The 20,682-nt window shown below is 35.3% G+C and overlaps 2 protein-coding genes across 6 annotated transcripts; both read right to left on the minus strand.

Annotated features, from left to right (window-relative positions):
• Window positions 1–1,659: 1,659 nt before the first annotated feature.
• Window positions 1,660–5,212, minus strand: LOC101267004 (uncharacterized). The gene is made up of 5 exons (XM_004252474.5): window positions 5,105–5,212; window positions 3,517–4,174; window positions 2,868–3,083; window positions 2,609–2,700; window positions 1,660–2,504 (listed from the first exon to the last, which is right to left on the minus strand). The coding sequence occupies exons 2-5, from the start codon at window positions 4,165–4,167 to the stop codon at window positions 1,892–1,894; spliced, it is 1,572 nt and encodes a 523-aa protein (XP_004252522.2). The 5' UTR covers window positions 4,168–4,174; window positions 5,105–5,212; the 3' UTR covers window positions 1,660–1,891.
• Window positions 5,213–6,645: 1,433 nt separating this feature from the next.
• LOC101267294 (COP1-interacting protein 7-like) lies at window positions 6,646–19,288 on the minus strand. Of its 5 annotated transcripts, none has more exons than XM_019211571.3 (12): window positions 18,909–19,288; window positions 18,492–18,584; window positions 17,688–17,818; window positions 17,413–17,595; window positions 17,230–17,329; window positions 17,118–17,145; window positions 16,730–16,772; window positions 16,492–16,644; window positions 10,925–13,139; window positions 9,406–10,792; window positions 8,299–8,382; window positions 6,646–7,038 (listed from the first exon to the last, which is right to left on the minus strand). In XM_019211571.3, exons 3-12 carry the CDS (start codon window positions 17,744–17,746, stop codon window positions 6,974–6,976), a joined length of 4,317 nt encoding a protein of 1,438 aa, XP_019067116.2. In that variant the 5' UTR covers window positions 17,747–17,818; window positions 18,492–18,584; window positions 18,909–19,288; the 3' UTR covers window positions 6,646–6,973. The 5 variants fall into 5 exon arrangements, 2 of the variants coding, with proteins under 2 accessions (XP_019067116.2, XP_069148444.1); XM_069292343.1 differs by lacking the exon at window positions 6,646–7,038 and adding an exon at window positions 7,055–7,282; XR_011213111.1 differs by lacking the exon at window positions 6,646–7,038 and adding an exon at window positions 8,507–8,764 and having other exon boundaries at window positions 16,492–16,567.
• Window positions 19,289–20,682: the final 1,394 nt, after the last annotated feature.

Raw genomic sequence — 20,682 nt, forward strand, 5'->3', positions numbered from 1 at the left:
TGTAATTGGATGATTCAACAACTCCATTCCAACTCCATTAACACGGCCGCTAAAATCCATATGGACAAACCAATTCAATCTACCTCTAACCCGATCTTGAAATAATACCCAGAAACCAACATATGGTTATGCTCTGATACCATGTAGACAAAAGCAAAAGAAACGAATAATTCGACAAGTCTTCTGCTAGCCCAAGATCGTTAACTAAGATCAGAAGATTCAACTAAGGAAGAGGAAGCTATAAAGAAGAAGAAATATTTTGAAGGAGAAAACTATTTGATTTGGGTTGCTTACAAATGTACAAGACTATCCATATTTATACTTGTTCATTGATGGTTGTAGAAATTATTCTAGAGACTTGTACAAAGAAAATTCTAGTGAAACTTTATCTTCTAGATATCTAGATATTTTTTATCCTATATATTATCCTACACTATTCTAGAAACATTACTAGAACAATCTATCATATTCCCAAAATCAGCTTTATCATTTTACACACATATATATGGGAGGAAAATAATTTTTCTGAAGAATAAAAAGAAACACTGGTATACACAGCGTCGGTTTAACAGGTTGCTAACAAAGGAAAGGTATATACATGTAGATGACAGTTCATGTGTATGTCCCAAGCAATCATTTATTTGTTGATTGTGAATATGCAATGGATAAAAAAAGTATATCTACCTACAAGAGGTTTGAAGGCAACACTACCTGTTTCTACTTTTCCTCACTATGCAGAGGTTTGGATTGATTTGAATTATAATTCGATTTGATTTTTTTAACCATAACAACCCAACAATCCTAATAACCTTTGACAAATTCAAACTCTACTACCTGTTGCATGTAAAACAACATGTATATTTTGATTTAATTTAAAATCTTTTTACGACAACAACTGAAATATTTTTTTATTTTTGTTTAACAAAATTTAAGAGTTCTTTTCTCCTATATTTTGGTTCAAATTTTAGTTTCATAATCCAAAATGTACTTATGTTGCATGTATGATATAAGCTTACATAAAAATTCCAAAGATATATACTTAAGTATAAGATAAAAGTCGTAATTACTTTGTGCTTGCACAATTTATTTTAATTCAGTTTAATATTTTGTTATATATATAAATTCTATTTAAGCTAGTTTAACCACATGCTTAAAGCAATACAACCCTAATTATTTCGTCAATTTACTAAAAAATTCAATTTAAAGCAGTTGTACATAATGCAAGGGAAATTTCCCAAAAAACCAGGCAATTTACTAGAAGAATCAGTTACATCTAAAAAGTGGGACTCGTCTCTCGTAAAAAGTAGAATACATTCAACACTTTATTTATTTATTTATTAATATTCCTAAAATTAGAATAAAGTCTAATTTAATTGATGAATTTTGCTAAATAGTCAATATGGTAAAAAAAAAAAAAGAAAAACAAATTAGTATTAAATTAAAATTAAAATAATAAATAAATAAAATTTAATTGAGTAAATTTTTTTAAAGATTGTTAAAAAACCAGTATGACAAATAAAATGTACAAATGAAATAATATAGTGAACTAAGAATGCTCACTAAATTTTGAAATAATAATTCTTAAGTATAATTTTAAAACCTCCTAATTAAAATTGAAAAGGAAATACTCTTTAAATCTCATCTACAATAGAATAAATGTCATAGAAACAACCACATTTTGTTGCAAAATGTTGTAAAAGCAACAACATTTAATGGCAAATCTCTTAGTGTTAGTCGCTAATTACATACATTTACACCTAATATTGTAAATCTAAATCATATTAAAACAAGGCAATGCAGGTAGCAAGGTACATTGAAACAATGAAGTATACATTTTTCTCAAATGAGCTGATTAGTTGCTGTGAATTGACCTTTTAAATAGCTTCAGCAACTATTGTGAACATGATTTTCCAAGAGCTGAAGCAGCTGAATCGATATGAAGAAGTAAACACGCGTAGAGTTTTTGCTTCAATCTGTCAACTTTCGCAGCAACATCTTTATTCAAAGCTGATTTACTCTGTAGCTTGTCCAACCAGTCATTGGCATGTTTAAGTTGTGACAGCGCGAGAGCAATTTGGTTGTTTGTATCCGTTTGTTGTACAATACGTTTCTTCTTTTTGTGTTCTTGCTCACTCAGTTGGAAGCCAACGTCAAGTGCTTCATCCATGAATTTAAGAAACCACGATTGCATTTCGTTGAACAGAACATCTCTTAACTCCTTAACGCCTTTAGAACCGTCTCCTTTTGCCCATTCTACCCTTTCAGACACAGAAACCTCGATCAACGACTTGGGGGTATTTTTAGTATCGTTCAATGAACGTGTCTTCTTGCTTGATTTGATCAGCTCCTTGTCTTGTAAAGATAATTTTGAAGCAAAGTTATCTAGGATTTGTTCATTTGATTTCGTATTCGTTTGATCCATGAGTTGGTTGAGGGTGAAAAATTTGGACAAATTTAGATGAGGGCTCTCTGGTGATACAGATGAGCATAGTTCAGCAAACATGCTGAAAAGAAAAAAAAAGTGAAGACACGTAGCTCGATTATGTGAAACACAACCCTCTGATTAGCACAATGACATGTTACGACCGAGTAACGTTGTGATGCTTACCTGATGCAATGAAGAAGATTGGTTGCTGTCAATGCTTCGTCTTGAGCTTCTGCTGCTATTAAAGAAGCTAACTTTTTCCTTCTAAGGATCCCCTTATTATAATGACGATAAAAACAACAACAAAACATAAGTACATTTGTATCATGTTAGATTATCTAATGAGTCATCGACGTATTCTTTAAAATCATTTAATCTTAAAAAGACTCTTTCTTTTTCATTTGCTGCAGTAATAAAGGAGAACGCGAAGAAACAAGTATACCTTCCCTGGCTTTGCGAGGTTGGCTGGTAGAGAGGACCAAGGTATGAGTGTTTCGGAAAATGGACAGTTCTCTCTAATGTTTTCTTGTTTGGTGCTAGTGCGTTTTAGAGTTGAAAACTTTGGAGTTGTTGAAAGCTCCCTGCTATTAAGCACATTGACATCTGTGTTTGGAGAAAATGCATCAGAACGACTACGAGAAGGAGTTGTAGGCTGTGTCTGAAATTCAAAAAGCAGAAAAACTCATCAGCAAACTTGTTCTATAGAAGAAAACATATAATACAAGTTTTTTTTTTGTCTTACCTTCGATATAAGTTTGCCGTTCAAAAAGAAATATTGGTCAAAAACACATCTGAACCATCACGTTTTTGCGAGTTTATCATGTGTTCACTTTACTTATTTGTCAAATACGCTTCAACTATTAGTTGTTCCATTTTCCTCCCCGTATGATCGTAATACTTCAGGTAGGAAAAGGGAACAACCATAGTTGAAGTATGTTTTGATAAATAGCTCGGAATAATTCAGGTAGGAAACTTGCAGAAACGTGATACTTCAGGTGTGTTTTTGACTATGTCAAAATGTTCCATTCCTCATTTTACAAGTTAAATGTTGTTCTGATGAATAATCCATGATGCAGGATCATCGATCATACCTGAGTACTTTTAACCTCTGGTTGTTTCCCTTTCAAAGGTACAACCTTATGATCTGCTCCGTTACTGTCATTTTCAACGCCTTTTGCACCAGTACCGTGATCATTTCCACCAATCTTTACGTTCTGGTTTGACACACCTTGCATATACCTGGATGCAACAACCGCCTTTTCCTCTTTGATAACAAATTTCTTCATCTTATCGATCTCTTTTTTCATTTCAACCAATTCATTCAACTTCGGATCAGTAGTACTACTATTTTCCTGATCAGGTACCTCAGATTGTTCCAACATTTGCATCAGATCCTTCGGATTGCCAACAAATGGATGTCGCCCTGGAATTGGCCTAACGCCAACTAAGACTGGGACCGGTGTTCCAGCTTCCATTTTGTCAACATAGAAGAACTGTCCAAGTTGCAATTTGTTGTTCAAAATGAACTCATTGTCTTCTTTTGACAGTGTAACATAAGTCGAATGAGAAGAATCGGAGACTTTGATAAAGAAGCCGTGGTTTGGCCAGAGTTCTGAACCACTCAACGCGGGGACAATGCTGATTACTTGTAAAAGTACTGATCTATACTCTCCGCGGACTTTTACATTGGAGTTCATACTCTGTAGAAGCTTAATTAGTACTTCTGGTACGAGAGACGCCATCTTTCACCTAAAACATGTTGCATATTCATGTTAACAAAATTGAATCACACAAATCCAATTGGAAGATCACGAAGGTCCTTTCACGAAGAGATAATGGTCAAAAACACACCTGAAGATTTACTTTTTTGCGAGTTCCCTACCTAAATTATCAATATACTAACTATTTATCAAAACATGCATCGGAATTAATGAGTCAGTTGTCATGTGGACGAAATGTAAGAGGCAAATTAAGTTGTCACTCACCTTTTGACAGTTGTTTTCAAGCATTTTGTCTAGTCAACTTCGAGATGTGTTTTGATAAATAGTTTATATAATTATTTAGTAGACAACACAAACACCTGATAGTTCAAGTAGAAAACTCACAAACAAGTGAAAATTCAACCTGATAGTTCATGTATGAAACTCACAAACAAGTGAAAATTCAATCTGATAGTTTATGTATGAAACTCGCAAAAAAGTGAAAATTCAACATGATAGTTCAAGTAGAAAACTCACAAACAAGTGAAAATTCAACCTGATAGTTCATGTATGAAGCTCGCAAAAAAGTGAAAATTCAACCTGATAGTTCATGTATGAAACTCGTAAACAAGTGAAAATGCAATCTGATAGTTTATGTATGAAACTCGCAAAAAAAGTGAAAATTCAACCTAATAGCATGTATGAAACTTGCAAAAAAATGAAAACTCAACCTGATAGTTTATGTAAGAAACTCACAAACAAGTGAAAACTCGACCTGATAGTTTATGTATGAAACTTGCAAAAAAAAAATGAAAATTCAACCTAATAGTTTATGTATCAAAAAAGTGAAAATTCAACCTGATAGTTCATATATGAAACTCGCAAAAAATTGAAAATTCAAATGTAGCATTCTTAAACTATTTTTGAAAATCTCCTTGTTAGAAGAATACCTATAGGCTCTAGTTTAGCATAAACATACCTGAAAAATTGTGGTGCACCAAGAAACAGAAAGACAGAAAATGAACAAACACAATGACAAATGTAAGAGAAATTAATCCTTGTGCAATAAAAGCAACTTTTTTGTGTTAACTTTCTATTGCATTCAAGTTTGTGTCTAACTTATCTTGGCTTCTAAGCCAAGGCAACCAACTTTCTGGTCCTATTTGTTGACAGTTTCATAAAGGGGGGCCCTTATATTGTTCTTAAAATGACCATTATATCCAATTTGTGAATATGAGTCTTGTGAGATTCTTGTCATTTTTGAGGGGTAATATAGTCAATTTGATGATACGGTTGTTTTGCTGGTCAGTTTAGGTATTTTAAGAAAGAAGTTTTTTTATTTTGTAAGTCTATGTAGGAATATTGAAAATGACATTATTATATATAATAATTAGTTATATGTAAACTTCTGCTTAGCTCGCTTGATTCCTTAAAAACTTTTGTTTTCACAGTGTAATTATTGAGTGATTTTTTTTTCCGAAAACACTTCATTGCGTTATTTTAAAATATGTTTCAGATGTGACACTATTGCATTAGTTACAACACAACTTGGGAAGCTAAAATCCCAAAAAACCATATTTGTACGTGAAATTAAAAAAATTCAGTCAGATTATGAGTGAACACATTCCATTGTAATTATTGAGTGATGAGCGCCTATTATTATTATTAGGCAAAGATTGATTAATTGGCTCATCATATTAATAGTTCTAAAACTATTTCTGTAATTTTCTGTAAACTACTTGGTTAAAAAAAAAAAAAGATACTGTGGCTCTTTCTTTTGGAATTGGCCCAAATAATTGGTAAATTATTTCCTTTTAGAAAACAGATTCTGGTAGTGTTGGTGAGTCAAGCTTGTAGGCAATAGGCTGCACTTAAAAGTTTGTCTGGCATGACTGGAAAATCTTCTTTCGAAAAATAAGTAATTTTTTAATTTATTTTTTAATATTTACAAGTAAGCAGAAAATATTATCTCAAAAATATATTTATGTATAATTTAAGCAATCACCAAGAGGCTAGGGGTGGGGGTGGGGGACAAAGTGTTAGAGGATGTGAAATGCTACTAAAGGAACTCATTTTCCGTGCTTGTGCTTCCATTAGGGAAGTCATTTTCTTCATTTTCGAGGAATTTATTTTCCGAGAGAAAATATTTCTCAAAATTTTTGACGGAAGTATTAAGAAAACATTTTCTGGCACCAAAACAAACAGAGATCACATCTACTTTCCCCATTGACAATTGACTAAAAGCAAAAACATCAGAACTTTCAACTCTCTTCACAAGGTGGCAAATGATAAATCCTAATGAAACCTTATGTTACAACCAGAAATTTGCAAATTTCGATCCATTGCTATAATACTTGTATGAACAAACACATTGAATGGGCGTTATCGAGAAATTCCAGGGGTCTAGGCAATGCAAAATGACATAGTGGTACTAGATAACAAGGTTATACATCGCGATATGCCTTATATTACAAGCTATAGTACAGCAGAATCTAATAGCAACCTTCTACTCGCACAACATTTGATTTTTGAACACAAATTCATCTTCTGATATTTACCCAAAATCAATGTATATGGTAATGTAAGAAAAGAATGGCTCTTAACTTACAAAATCACATAAACGTTCCTCTTCAGGACCGTTATCTTAAGATACAAAACTATATTCCGAGAAAATTGCTAGAGACACCTAAGTGGAAGCAAGGCCTCTCAAGCTTGACGATACACTAACTATACACCATACACAGATGACTGTAGAATAACCTACCTCAGTCGTAAATTACTGTTTTGAATATTGTGAAGGAAATTCCAATTGCTTAACCAGAGGGAACTTTTAATACTTCGGAAAGACCTATCTTGGTTTTGAATCACTTCCTTTGCCTCTGAATGTCGATAAGGAAAAAAATGATTTTGGAGCTGTACAAACAGTAAATTAAACAAAAGTCAGCATGTAAAATACTTCGGATCACTGAAGCATAATAATTTTACAGACTTCAAATTTCTGCAATAGAGTAATACTGTGTTGACCAATTCAACACAGAAAGTAACAAGCATTAGAATCCAGATGGAACAACAGTACTTATTTGTGCAAATGTTCAGCTGCAAGAGTGTAGAAGACTTGGGAGTTTCAACTGGATGTCTAGCTTAAATTGGTAAGATCCTAAGATTGACAAAATACCAAGAAAAATGTATTATCCAAACATGAGTTTTTCAATAAACTTAAAGTTTAAGGAATCTAGTAGCAAAACCATAAAACAGATTATCTCACCCACTAAGCTAATCGGAAGCAAGGTTACAGATTATAGCTACTAAATGGAGTTCTACTCAAGTCAGACACCACCTGAAAACACTGTTCACCTCACACTAAGGACAGCCAGTCCTCATTTAGAATGTATACCTTTTTAAAAAATTAGAAAATAAAAACAAAAAAGTTGCTAATATTTAAACCAAGTAGGTGGCAATCTACAACAATGAGAATATATCAAACCGATAACTTAGCCAGCTGTCTCTCTAATATGATTTGCAGAATATCATCTGTTACTGAACTAAAACTAATAAAAGTTGATTCTTTATGAACACATAATATTTTATTCATACGATATCTCGTGAATGGTTCAGATGCAATCAGCAATCCCAAGTACTCTCCAGCTGAAAAGTTAAGAGAAGAGAAGTCAAAGAGTAGGATGCTACCCCACTATCACTCATGTGAGTCCTGTGGAAGGAAAGAAATAAGAGGGCTTTCGAGGGGTACATTTGAGGAATAGTCTCTCATTCCTAGTTTCTTGTAGGTGCTCATAAAATACTAGTTTGAAATAGAAGATAGGCTGCCATTTATAGAGAATCATATTATGCTGTAGATTCTCTACTTTTTGAATTGCTTGTACACAAGATTTTCTCCTTAGTAATAAAATTATTTACCTTATGAAAAATAAAATTCTGTAAGCTTGTCATGTTTTTTTTTACAAAATACAAACCTGTGAGCTCTTTTCTAATATTATGAAGCAAAGTGACTACTATGCTACCACAAAAGTTCTTTACCATTTCTGTTGTCCTTTTTTAATGTTTTTGCTCATATCCCTGGTGCGAAGTTTCTTCACATGGTGGCTTTAAAATGATTAAAATAAAGAACACATAGAGCATGACAGGAAAGACCAATTTTACATACTAAGTAGTCACCTTTAATTGAGCTCCCTGATAAATAATCCTCCTTCGATTTGAAATTATCTGGAAGCGCCAGAATAGAAGTGTGCAAGGATTGAACTGCCAGAAGAAATGGTCATTCAGTTAGTAACCTTAAATCTAGAATGTTAAAAATAAAGCTGGAAAGAGATGACTGGATAATTAACTCAAACACGCATCAGAAGGAAAGTGAATAAGAAATCACCAACTGAATCTTTCAAAACATCCTCATTTACATTTACATGCATAGAGGTTAAGACCTAAAACCTCCAGGGTTAGGAGTTTTTCCATTTACTTGATGCTCGTGAAATTGACTTAACATTAGATAGAGCAAAAGTGAAATGGACCACTTTGCAAAAAGAAAAACTGAGGATCTCCTTTTCTTCCAAATTTTCTTTATAGAGAAATCTCGGTAGCATCACCCCTGAATTTTTGCTGGACATACAAGAAACACTACAGTGATCTGCACAGAATATCATCTGTTACCACTTAATTTTTACATGTATTGAATTATTTGGAAGTGGAACGAAATGGACCTAAATAGAGTTGAATGGGATATAGAGGATTCATATAGGCAACCAGATTCAATATAGCTGATTGAATGATGTAGAAAAAAAAAATAGGAACTTCAAAACTCAAATAGTAAGAGTTAAAACACACCATATGAAGCTGCAGATAATAAGCACGTTTATTTTCATCAATAACCATAATTATTTCCTTTTTTCTTATAAGTGAGTTTCATAGAATCATATCTACCTCTAATTGTCCTTCAATAAAATCGTTATGAAAAAAAGATCCCTTACCTTAATCTTAATATTCAGTTACACACTTCCTATCAGACACCTTTGCATGTAATTGTAGTACTATTTGTTTGTTCAAATGTCAAATTTCCTCAATAAATACACCACAAATCTGGGTGTCCTGAGCTTACAATAAATATGGTAATAAGTCACTCTTTAACTGATCAATAATATCATTTTGTTAACAGTGTCACTGAAACAATAAACAGTCAGAACAATTATTCAAATTTCAGGAGACCAATATTAATCTGCCATATAGAAACAAGAAACATTTCTTTTATAGAATGGAACATCAAAATTTCACCTCGTTCACTGAAAACCTCATCCCTGCACAAGCTATCACCGAGTGGATGCCCTTGTGAGAGGCCCATTCTTGACTTTCTAAGATATTCTGAAGATCGATTATAAGGATCACGTCCATCTTCTGTGTCATCATCTCCTTCAGAGGTAGTTGCAGAAATCAGGTCAACTATGTTATCTGTGCCACGATTTTTCTTCCCGAATTTCAATAACCGTTTAAATCCTCCAGATGTATCCTTGCGCGATTGACTTTGAGCAGCATTCGCCACAAACATAGGTTTCTGAGCCATTCCCCATTTCTTTCTATTTCTAGTTGCATCACTCTCTGTCTGACTTAGAGACTGTGAATTCCAGGACACAGGACTTCCCACAGGCGAGTCCACAGATGCATCAACATCAGATATCTCTTGAGCATAAGAATAAGGTTGGTGAACATGTAAATTCCATGAGACGTGACTTTCTCCCACAGAATCTTGAACAGTTCCACCAGAAAGAAAGTCGGAAGGCAATACAGCTTCCAGAGCAGAGTCCACCTGAGAAAATGATCTCAAAAAATCACCACTTTCTGATCCAGAGGTCACCAACTTCTCTGAATCATGGCTCAGTCTTGGCTCCCCATTATCGAAGTATGACCGAAGTTCAGCTGTCATGTTCTCAAATTCTTCCTCTTCCTTATCCTGGAGCCTATCTGCTGTATCTTTAGGCTCAAGGGCCATGTCATTATATTCGTTATCATTGTCTTCAACCTTTGATATGACAGAAGACCCTTTCTTTGTCAGACCAGCTCTAGTGCTGAAGACAGGGTCTTTACCCTTTATTAAGAAAGTCTTCGAGTCTGAATTTTTTAGAAATTTATCATTGAGACTTTGCTCCATCTGAAACCTGAGTGGTGCCACAACACCATCTGAATTCAACAGAGATGCTTCCCTAAATTCTCCCACATTGGCAGAGCTTTGCCTCAAGGATTGTGATCGCCATGATTTGTCCTCCTTGACAAGAGATACCCCTTCTCTGGAGCTTTTATCACGGGTATAGTTCCTAGATTGTGAATGAGTTATTTTACCAACTGCAGAAGAAGACTTGGTGTTTTCCTTTCTGATGTCAGAGAAGTTTGGGACAGACTGAGCAAGAGGATTGTCAGATGGAAACCTTCGTCTACCTGAAGAACTACTAGAAACTTTCTTGCCAGACCTTGGAACAGGTACTAGTGAAGTGCGAGGGGTGGATGACGAAAAACTTTTGACAGGTAACTGTTTCTTGTTCTGAGTGTTTTTAGAACCATCTTCCCCAACAAATGTTTCATCAGAAGACCTGTCTTCACCATATTTTTTCTGCTTTGGAAATTCAGAAATACCTTCTTCTTCATCACTTTGCTCAAAAACTAATTGTTGCTGTCAAAGGAAACTTCTTCAAGGTTGGTTACACATAACAGAAAAACAACCAATCAACTCTACGAACAAGAAGCAGTAATGTGCACGTGTGTAGGTATTGCTTAATTTAATGATAGAGCAGAATTAAACTACCTGGTTGCTCTTCAAAATGGACCTAGAATTAAATGATTGAAGTCTCTCAGCACGCCGACGAGCACCAGAAACAGCACTGCCCTTGTCAGTGGATCCTGCAAACTTGGTCTTCATATAAGCTCTACTCCTCTCAAGGCTATCCTCCAATGCCTTCAATTTGGCTTCCTTCTCAACTCTCTTAGAGTTCCATTCTGCCCTAAGTTTTGCATCCCGTTTCTGCATATATCTCTCATAGAATTTTCCTTGGGAGCCATCTGAAAAACTTAGCTCAGAGGAAGTCCTATTTAAAAAATCTACAAAGGTCTCTTTAGTCGGTGGAGTAACAGCAAATCTCTCTATATCATTGGAACTTGTGGCAGGTTCTCTCAACATGCTACTGTCAGATAATTGAACAAGAGAATTATCTACAACAGGCTTCTGGTTGGAAGAAGTTGCAACTTGCCATCCTCGCATGTCGCTGGCCTTGCTCTTCCGGCTAGAATTAGATTGGTCTTCAGGGGCACGTAGTTTGTGGTCAGCAAAAAACCTTTCAAGCTCATTAGCTTTCATTTTCAGCTCGTCATTCAACTCCTGGTTTCCTTTTGACTGCCTTGCCCTCTGCACTTTCCCTATAGGGGGTGTCAAAAACGACTTGGGTCCCTCCTGAGCCTCCATAAACATTTTGCCGGACAACATCACTTTGCTTGTTCCAGAATTGCTTTCATCTCTGCTATCTTGTGCCTTCCTGATCTGTTCAGCAGCACCTTGTTTTTTAAGCTTCACTAGTTGGTGTCTGAAATCTTCTCCCTTTGATCCAGAAGCACCTTCTACTTTCTCAGACGGGGCAAACTCAACCTTTTCAACTTCCTCAGTTTCACTAGGTGATGGCAATCTTGATTGTAGGTAAGGAGAATTATTTTCAATGCCTTTAGCAGAAAAAGATTCTGTAACTTCTACTCTAGAACTACTATCCAACTGCATAGAGTCCTCTGTAGTCCTTTGAGAAGCCTTATCTCGTTGAGAAACAGAAAGATCACTTGATCCAGGTTCCTCATGATTCCAAATCTTCGCCTTCGCATGTTCAAGCTCTTGCTGAGCACCATGTTTCTTCAGGCCAGGAGCCTGATGAACCATTTGGCCTTTACTCTCTCCAAACTCATCACCCCCTTGGAACCCCTTGAAGTTTGAGTTGGGAGTTGAAGCAATTTGATCGCCCTTAATTCCAGGGGATGTGAACAACTGTCCTCCAGGTTCCAGTTGATTTTTCAGACTCTTTTCCTCATCCCTTCTAATAAGTGGGATTGACCTAGCCTTTCCACTAGCTTGTTCTTTCCATCCATCACTATCGAAGATACCTGAAGTAGAATTTGATATAGACTTGGAAGAAACTTCAATATTCCTACAAGAACCAAATAATTGCTTAGCACCTGCCACCTCTTCCTTTTCATTTGTATACGCAACCCTCAAATTAGCATCTGTCTGTTCATTTAATTTGCTGCTACCAACCACAGATGGAACACCACCTAAATTTGGCCTGCCAAAAGTTGCTGTATCAGTCAAACCTGATGTCTTTTGGTCATTTGGCTTGGACTGAGAAACAGAGGCAGAAGGAGTGCATTGAGGGCTCTCAGTGTCCCTGTCACCAGTCAAATCAATGCTCATATCACTGGCACCACTCCATCTTCTCAACACCGCCTTTTCAGTGACAGGAGGGACTGAGACACCAGATGACAACCTCTGAAGCTCTACAGGTTTTCCAACCACTAGCTTGCCAGCACTCCCAGAATTTTCCTCCTTCTGCTTGTTCTCAAACAAGCTGATACGGTCCTGCACGCTGAGCCGCCTTTTATGTCTACTAAGCTCGGTCGATTCGGCTTGCTGGGATGAAGTGTCCTCTTCCTTTTCTTTCTCAGCAATGACTTCCCTTTCCTTACTCTTCTCTTCTGATTTTATGTTAGATTCCCTGCTATGTTGCAAGAGAGGTGTCAGTTGCTGACCCATCGAGGGCATATATTGGTCAAGGTGGTGTGGATGTTGCTGTTGTTTCAAATAGGATTCTCGACTGGTAGAATGGGACAGAGTGGATGGATGGACGGATATAGCAGGGTCCTCGTCAATCGACATGTCTGATCCATAAGAGCAACGAACAGCTTGATCATCTCTTGGCACCCCTTTCCACGGATTGATCAAGTCTGGCCGCCTCTCACTCAAGGATATAAATTTCTTGCATGCTTCACTGAAAAAGAGAAAAAAAAAAAAGAAAAATAGATCCATTTATATATTGAAATTGTAAAAAGGTAATAAATGATCTGATTCCATAACCCAAAGGGAACGAAAAAAACAAAGAAGCTGAAAGTATATTATCCAATATAAAATACAAATGATGTGGATATCATTGATATGTAAGCATTGATGTGCTCACTATTTCATCAAGCATATAAGCAAATTATACTTAGTCAAATGTGATGTGATGAAAATGTGTCACCAAGGCTTAAGGGTAAGTTCTACCGAGCGGCAATTAGACCTACTTTGTTGTATAGGGCTGAGTGTTGATCAGTCAAGAAAAGAATGCACACGTTCAAAAGATGAAGGTAGCGGAAATGAGGATACTCAAATGTGTGTGGCATACTAGGAAAGATATGATCAAGAACAAAACTATACACTGCAAGGTGGGAGTGGCCTCTCGGGAGGACAAGATGAGGGAAGCAAAGTTGAGATGGTTCGGGCATGTGAAGACAAGGTGTAAGGACACACCAGTGAGGAGGCCTGAGAGGTTGGCAATAGTCAATAGTGAGTGTTAGAAGAGGTAGAGGTAGGTCGAAGAAGAGTTGAGGGAGGTGATTTGGCAGGCATGGCGCACCTCCAACTTACTGAGGACATGACCCTTGATAGGAAGGTTGGAGGTTGAGAATTAGGATAGAAGGTTAGCAAGTAGCCGAGTGCTGTATCATCTTTGTGTGGGAAGAGAGGGGGTTAGTCTCCTCTTCTCCTTTCTTCTTATTAGTAGTATTACCATTTAGTACTTGTGTAATATCTTTTGCATCAATTTTTTATCTGTTATCTATTGCTTCATTGGTTGTGTTTATTTTGCCATTTTGTTGCCGTTATTATTTTCTTTATAGCATGTTTTGGTAATGCATCATTGTGCTGAGAAACTATTGAGAATAGTCTCTCTACCCCCACAAAGGTAGGGGTATGATTTATGTACATCCTACCCTCTCCAGGCCTACTTAGGGGTTGACTAGATATGTTGCTCATTACATTTGGTCACATGTTTTGGTGAGCCAAGGCTTCCAAATAGTAAAAGTTTATTACATACAAGTACTTGGTGGAATGGTTGAGGTATACGCAAGTTGACCCCAACACCACCACTGTTACAAAAAAGAGTTCGTTCTTTAATTATTGTGAACAATGTCCACTGTAAACTTCAAATTATTTATTTGTCATACAAATTCCAAAGTGTTGTCAAAATGTTGATTTCTTGTTTTGCAATTACATGTTTCCCTTTGTTTTCGAAAATTCTTGTGTATAACCTTTTTATGCACCTCATCTTCGTTTATCATTCACTAAAGTTGGAAGGCATTATTAAGCCTTGGACATTTTAAAGTTGACACGACTTTTCAAGTACAAGGCATACGTGAGGTATCTAAGTGAAAAGTCATGCAAACTTTAAGTGGCTGCGCAATGTTGTGAAAAGTTAAGCGAGCTTCAAAGCGAGGCAACACCATTGCGCTTCTTTCTTCTGAGGCGATGTGATCTGAAAAAGGCACTAAAAAAATTAGGTTTTTTTTTATAAAAAAGATCTGAAATATACAATATAACTTAATTTTTCTTTCACGACTCTTCTTTCGCTTCTTCTCTCTTCACAACCGCGAGTGAGACTGCGTCTCTCTTCACACCTCGACCGCGACTGCAGGTAAGTTTTAGCCGATGTTTATTAGTTCATCTCTGTGAGTTTCTTTTCTCCTGAAATATACAATCTTCGCCTTTGCTTCATCTCTGTGAGTTCCTTTTCTCTTCAAGAAGTGTACGAAGGAGAAAGTCTCACTTATGGGGTTGTTTCTGTGGCAAGTGGTGTTGAGGAGAATATTTATAATTTTAGGAAGAGTACTTTAAGGGGCAACGAAAGAGGAGTTGAAGGTTCTAGTTCAAGTCGAAACCTTGTTGATGAGCCTTCTGATGATGAAGAAGATGATGACCAAGTGGAACCCTTGGTTATGGCACTTGAAGAGTTTGAGGATCTTGTTGAAGAATAGGAGTTTGAGTCTTTGTGATTTAATTATGTTTTTGATTTTTTGCTTTATATGTTATGACTTATAAATATTATTGACTATCTATTTTCTTTTAATCTAAGACTATATTACCTCTATTTAGTTATTTAATATTTTATTTTTTTTATACTAAATGTCGCTAATCTTTTGAAAAAGTGTGCACTTCACTTCATGCTACTCGCTTCTGTGAAGCAAGCCCTCGTCGCTTTTTTTCGCTTCTCGCTTCCCGAAACACTGGGGCTACTGATGGTTTCCACCTAGAAAGAATGGGATTGTGGTGCCTAAGAAAATGTTTGGACAAACAAAATTTTAAGACAGTTTTGACTTCTGGAAGTGTTTGACAAATACAATAATAACTTAAAGTAAGTCAAAAATGACTTAAATAAGTTAGGAAGTGTTTGGCAAGGTTAAAAATAACTTAAAATAAGCTTAAAATGACTTAAAATAAGTTAAAAACCAAAATAGGTCTCCCCCTACTTTTTATTTTTTGACTTAAGTCATTTAAGTTTGACTTTCTATTTTTGACTTAAAAGCTACTTATTTTAAGTCAATCCAACCAGGCTCCAAGTGTAAAGATTAGGATATCTAGGCACAATGTGCTAGGGTAATGGTATGATAGATGAAAATGTAAAATATGGACTTCAAATAGGATGACTAATACGAAACGGTGGTATGGGACTGCTAGGCAATATCCATCTACCCGGATTTGAGAGTACATTGTTCTTGGTTAAATCAAACAAACTAATTTCTTCTCATCTGCCTAAGCTTTAGTGATAGAGTTACCTGGAACCTGTATTAATAGGAGAGGGTGCAAGTACCCAATAGAATAATCAAGGTGCACACAAGTTACATCACTGTTATCAAAATAAGAAAGTCAGACGAACTGCTAAGTCCCATTATGGATACTTAACATGATCCAAGCCCTTTACAACCAGGCACCACAACTTAAAACAGGTATTACTTGGATATATTTCAAGTCATCTTTAGACAAAATTGGCTTTTATGATTAGGAAATTGAACCAGTTCAAGGATTTATTCATCATTGTCCAAGACAATCTGAAACCAGAATTCTCCCACACAGCCCAACCTTTCTAATGAGTAACCAGCTAATTTAAAGACAATAAGCACACCCAAGAGACTGTGGACACTTACTGTGCAGATAGGCAATTTGATCAGCATGCCTTCCTAGCTTAAACAACAACAATTAGGATATTGGGGTAGATCGAACCCTAGACTAACTTTTCATGAGGACAGACAGAGAGGAGGAAGGTAGGTTGAAAGAACTAATGCACAAAGAAAGGCGTAAGATATTCTTACTTCAAGCGATGGGCACCAAACTGATCTGCAAACATTTGAAGTTCTGATACTGTGTCTAGATTGAAACCAGCAGCTGCTGCACGAGAAGAAGCTGTAGTTAAGTCCTGTCGTACTGCAGTAAGCCTCACATCAATAGCTCGCAATAACTCCTTCCTGTGTAAACAGGCAGTAGGGAACATGAAATAAAGCAACAAATGCTACAAGCAACCACGCATGTAAAGGCAAAAAGAGGGTATACTTTGTTGCATCAGCTGCTACTGTAACTCCAGATCCTCCACTTCCTGGAAGAATTATGAAGCCAATAGCAACGTCAGAGAAAACCAACAGAGAGCCACAGAACTAGCGAGTAAATACAGTAATTTAGAATAAAAGTGAGTCCTGAATATCAATCGTAATAGCCAAAATTGACACACGCAAATAATGGAACAACAAACTTAGTACAGCACTTAAAACACACTCAAGTTTAAATAAAGAGAGCTTAATAAGTAATAACTACAGAAATCAGGAGCGCTTATCGAAAGTACTGTTCATCAGATGTTGTAAGGGGCGTTCAAGACCACCCAAAATGCCCATTACCCAAAGGAACGTTCTTTAACCAATACAGATAGGTTATCGAGCATTCATACCTGTGCTACTAAACTGGTACCCTTCTCCCTGAAGTAAAGGAAAAAGAAAGTTATATTTTTACTAAGTAGTTAAGCGACTTGTTTATGACAGTTAACAATGACAGTTCATTACCTGGGAATATATTCTTCCAGCAGCTTCAAGTTGAGACATTTCTGCATCCAAGGTATTGACAAGCTCCAAAACTTCTGGTGTGCTGACAAACCTCACAAATCTGGAAGACATGTGACATCAGCGATCAATCACATCACTCTTCATTTTCCCAGTTTCTCCTGGACAAGTAGGATGAGCAATTACCTTTCTAGAGTTCCCTTTGTGAACCATGTTTCAGAATTTTTACACCTTTTAACTTCAAGCTTTATAGACTGAACTGCCAATGCAACTTGTTCTTCTGCAACCTTTAAATGGGTCACAAACGGCTTTAATAATCCTGATGCCAGTTTCTCCGTATTACCATCACTGGAAACAAACAATTCACATCTGCCCAAGCAATTTACCATAAGACATGAGAGAAATCAAGAAAATTAACAAAATTTCTCCACAACTGCAACAAATGCATAGCTATCACTCACCGAGAGCGTTTTGGTGATAACTGGAAAACCGCATAATCAAGCAGCATACTGGATTCCATCTTCCCCTCCCCTCCTTGACTAAGATAGTAGAATCTTCAGATTGCCTTCTTTCATATATACCCTCAATGCCTCTTATATTTCAGGAAAAATCAAGAATAAGTGTGAGCAACACATTGAATCCCAAATATGTATACAGAAGAACAGCAACTTTGTGAGTTTAAATAAGCTTGAGAGACAGAGTGAGTATTGGATAGTTTCATGAGCAAACAAAAAAGGAAATAATTATATTTCATGAAATAATTTCAAAAAAGAATCTTTTACATGATGGATCTTACTTCGAAAATAGGTGATTTTAAGCAGACTGTGTGTGACGAATAGAATTTTATTATAGCAAGAGTTGAAACGGCATACTATTAATGTGAAATTCCTTCAGATCAGGTTATACAGCAGTCAATCAGCTATGCTAAATCCCAAACTAGTACCACTTGGCTAGATATAAATCGTCAGTATCAATTATCAAATGCCAAATTTGGTCATAGGAAAAAAAAAATTTCAAATGAAAAACACAAGTGAAATTTCGTATAAATATAACCAGCAGAATAAGTTAGCATTTCTCATAGAGAAGTCCCTAGATAAGCAAAGTTCAAGAAGGAGGTAATTGATAATTAGCTTTCTTGAGCAACTGAAAAATAACTACCCATTAAATTACTAGTAAAACATACAAATACAATTGAAAAAGAAAGTGAGAGAATTGCAGAAACAAGAATTAACATTAAAAATACGAAAACAGAGATCTTCACTAACCGAGCTAGATTGTCCCCATTCAGTTCATATCTGAACCAGCATTTTTTTTTTCTATCAGTTAGTTTCCTCCTATCAGAACCTTCAAAGCCCTAGCTGCTTAGATATAGAAAACCCCATAAATTTCAAATTAGCCAAAGCCAATACATAATAACCATACAAATAAAACAAATATGCAACAAATTTCCAAAACTTCACAACTTTAGATAAGCTAAATCCAAACAACTAATCTAATAAGCAGAAAAAAACTACAGCTTGTGATATGTGTGCTACTGCACCTCATCAAATATCACTATCCACCAAATTTTGAACCATGAGCCAGTAGCCTTCAAGCACATGAACATCAACAACTAAAAGAACCCTAGCAATTAACAATCATCGCATAAAAAAGTAACAAAATAGTGTAAAATTAGAACCAACCCTAGCAATGTGAAGTCACATATGTTCACTACGTTAGCTAGATCGTTCAAATTCAGTTTAATTCTGAACCAGCATTTTGTTTTTTCCGGTTCTGTGTCAGTTCCCAGACGAATGAAAATAGCTTTGTTTTTCGAAAACCCTAACAATGGTGAGTGAACTGCAAGTGTGTCAACAATGGTGTTCACTTTACTCTCTCTCTAACTTTATAGGGTGAAATTTGAGATACAGTAGAGAGAGAAGTGTTGAGTGGAAGAGAAGGGGAACAGAGTGCTGTATGTGGGACAAAATCGTAATTTTTGCTGTCTTCAAATTTACCAGTAATTGTTTGACATTTGTGTTTTTGTATCACAAATTTTTTCCATTAAAGCAACAACGCCAACAATTTTCAAGTTTTTGTCGTGCTCAAAGGTTATTATACCACATGGTGTTAGATTTATAATACGGGAAGAATAAAATGTACGTAGATTGGAGTTTGACTAATTAAAATTTATATTGAATATCATTCAAGAGGTAATGTTCCTTAATAAGTTATTAAAAAAAAGTAAAGGACATACTTTTTTTTACAACAAGAAAAATCGCAATTGCTATTCTTTGAGTGCACATAGGATAAAATCTTGCTCCTAGGAGAGGTAGCTCGAATCAGAAGGCAAAACCCTTGCTTTCGCTGGTAAAGGATTTCGAACTTGAGACCTCCAATATGGAACCAAGCTCAAATCACTGGGCCACCTTTAGGTAAAAATCACATACTTTTAAAGTTAACTTATCATTTGTCCCTAATAATAAGTTTATAATATAATTACAGAGATCCTTCAAATTGATACAGCAATATAAGCACTGATACATTAATATGATACGCGAGATACATTAATCGTTAAGTAAAATACATTACATTTTATACATGATATACTAATCTGATATAAATTTTATACATGATAAAATAATCTAATGTGTAAGATACATTAACCTAGTACGCTCATACATTAATGTGATGCGCAAAAATAAGTGATTTTAAAAATTTATAAAACTAATAATAATAATAATAATAATAATTTTAAAAAAAAAAGATTCTCTCATTTTTCCTTTAAAAAGAGTGTAAACCCTCTACTATATTAATCTTTTGATGGCAATTTTTGTTTTGTTTCATACTATTAAGTTAATCCTCCCATGTAACAAAAATTATTTTTTGTATAATCATTTTTAAGACAATAAAATACATAAAACTTACCTTGTGGTGAGAAAAACTAAAGCCATAACCCAAATTAAGTTTATGTAGTTGATGAATATATAGTAATTCTTCATGTCAATTTTAATTTTATGGATATATTTTATATAGTAGCATAAAATAAATCAAAGTATGGCACTTTTTTTTGGGGGGATATGTAAAGTCTGTTTGGCTCAGCTTAAAAGCTGGTCAAACTGACTTAAAAGCTGGTTTTTGACTTATTTAACTATTTGGCAATACTCAAAATAGCTTATTTTAAGTTAAAAAAAATTATTTTAAGCCAAAAGTTAAAAGCTGGGGTAGGGGTGCTTTTTTTTTTAGCTTATAAGCTGTTTTAAGTTGACCACATTTTTATGTTTTTTCTCTTAATATTTTTATACAATCTTCAAATTACTCATATAACCCTAACATCTCTTTCTTCTATTTTTCTTTTTTCACGTTTGACATAACAACTTTAGTATTTTTATCCAAACGCATAACTGCTTATTTTAAAAATAAGTTTCACCACTTTCAAAAGTACTTTTTTAAAACTATTTTTATTAAGTCCATCCA

Source organism: Solanum lycopersicum, chromosome 12 (assembly GCF_036512215.1).
Source record: "Solanum lycopersicum chromosome 12, SLM_r2.1".
NCBI lineage: Eukaryota > Viridiplantae > Streptophyta > Magnoliopsida > Solanales > Solanaceae > Solanum > Solanum lycopersicum.

What these genes read in the sequence shown, in the direction of transcription:
- LOC101267004 (XM_004252474.5), bottom strand. Translation starts at nt 4,167, where the DNA reads ATGGCGTCTCTCGTACCAGAAGTACTAATTAAGCTTCTACAGAGTATG. An exon ending in ACCTCGCAAAGCCAGGGAAG is followed by an intron (nt 2,701 to 2,867) that starts GTATACTTGTTT and finishes CATTATAATAAG; the next exon opens with GGGATCCTTAGAAGGAAAAA. An exon ending in AATCTTCTTCATTGCATCAG is followed by an intron (nt 2,505 to 2,608) that starts GTAAGCATCACA and finishes TTTTCTTTTCAG; the next exon opens with CATGTTTGCTGAACTATGCT.
- LOC101267294 (XM_019211571.3), bottom strand. Translation starts at nt 17,746, where the DNA reads ATGGAATCCAGTATGCTGCTTGATTATGCGGTTTTCCAGTTATCACCA. An exon ending in CTGGAAGAATATATTCCCAG is followed by an intron (nt 17,146 to 17,229) that starts GTAATGAACTGT and finishes CCTTTACTTCAG; the next exon opens with GGAGAAGGGTACCAGTTTAG. An exon ending in ATCAGGGAGCTCAATTAAAG is followed by an intron (nt 7,039 to 8,298) that starts GTGACTACTTAG and finishes CTGTTTGTACAG; the next exon opens with CTCCAAAATCATTTTTTTCC.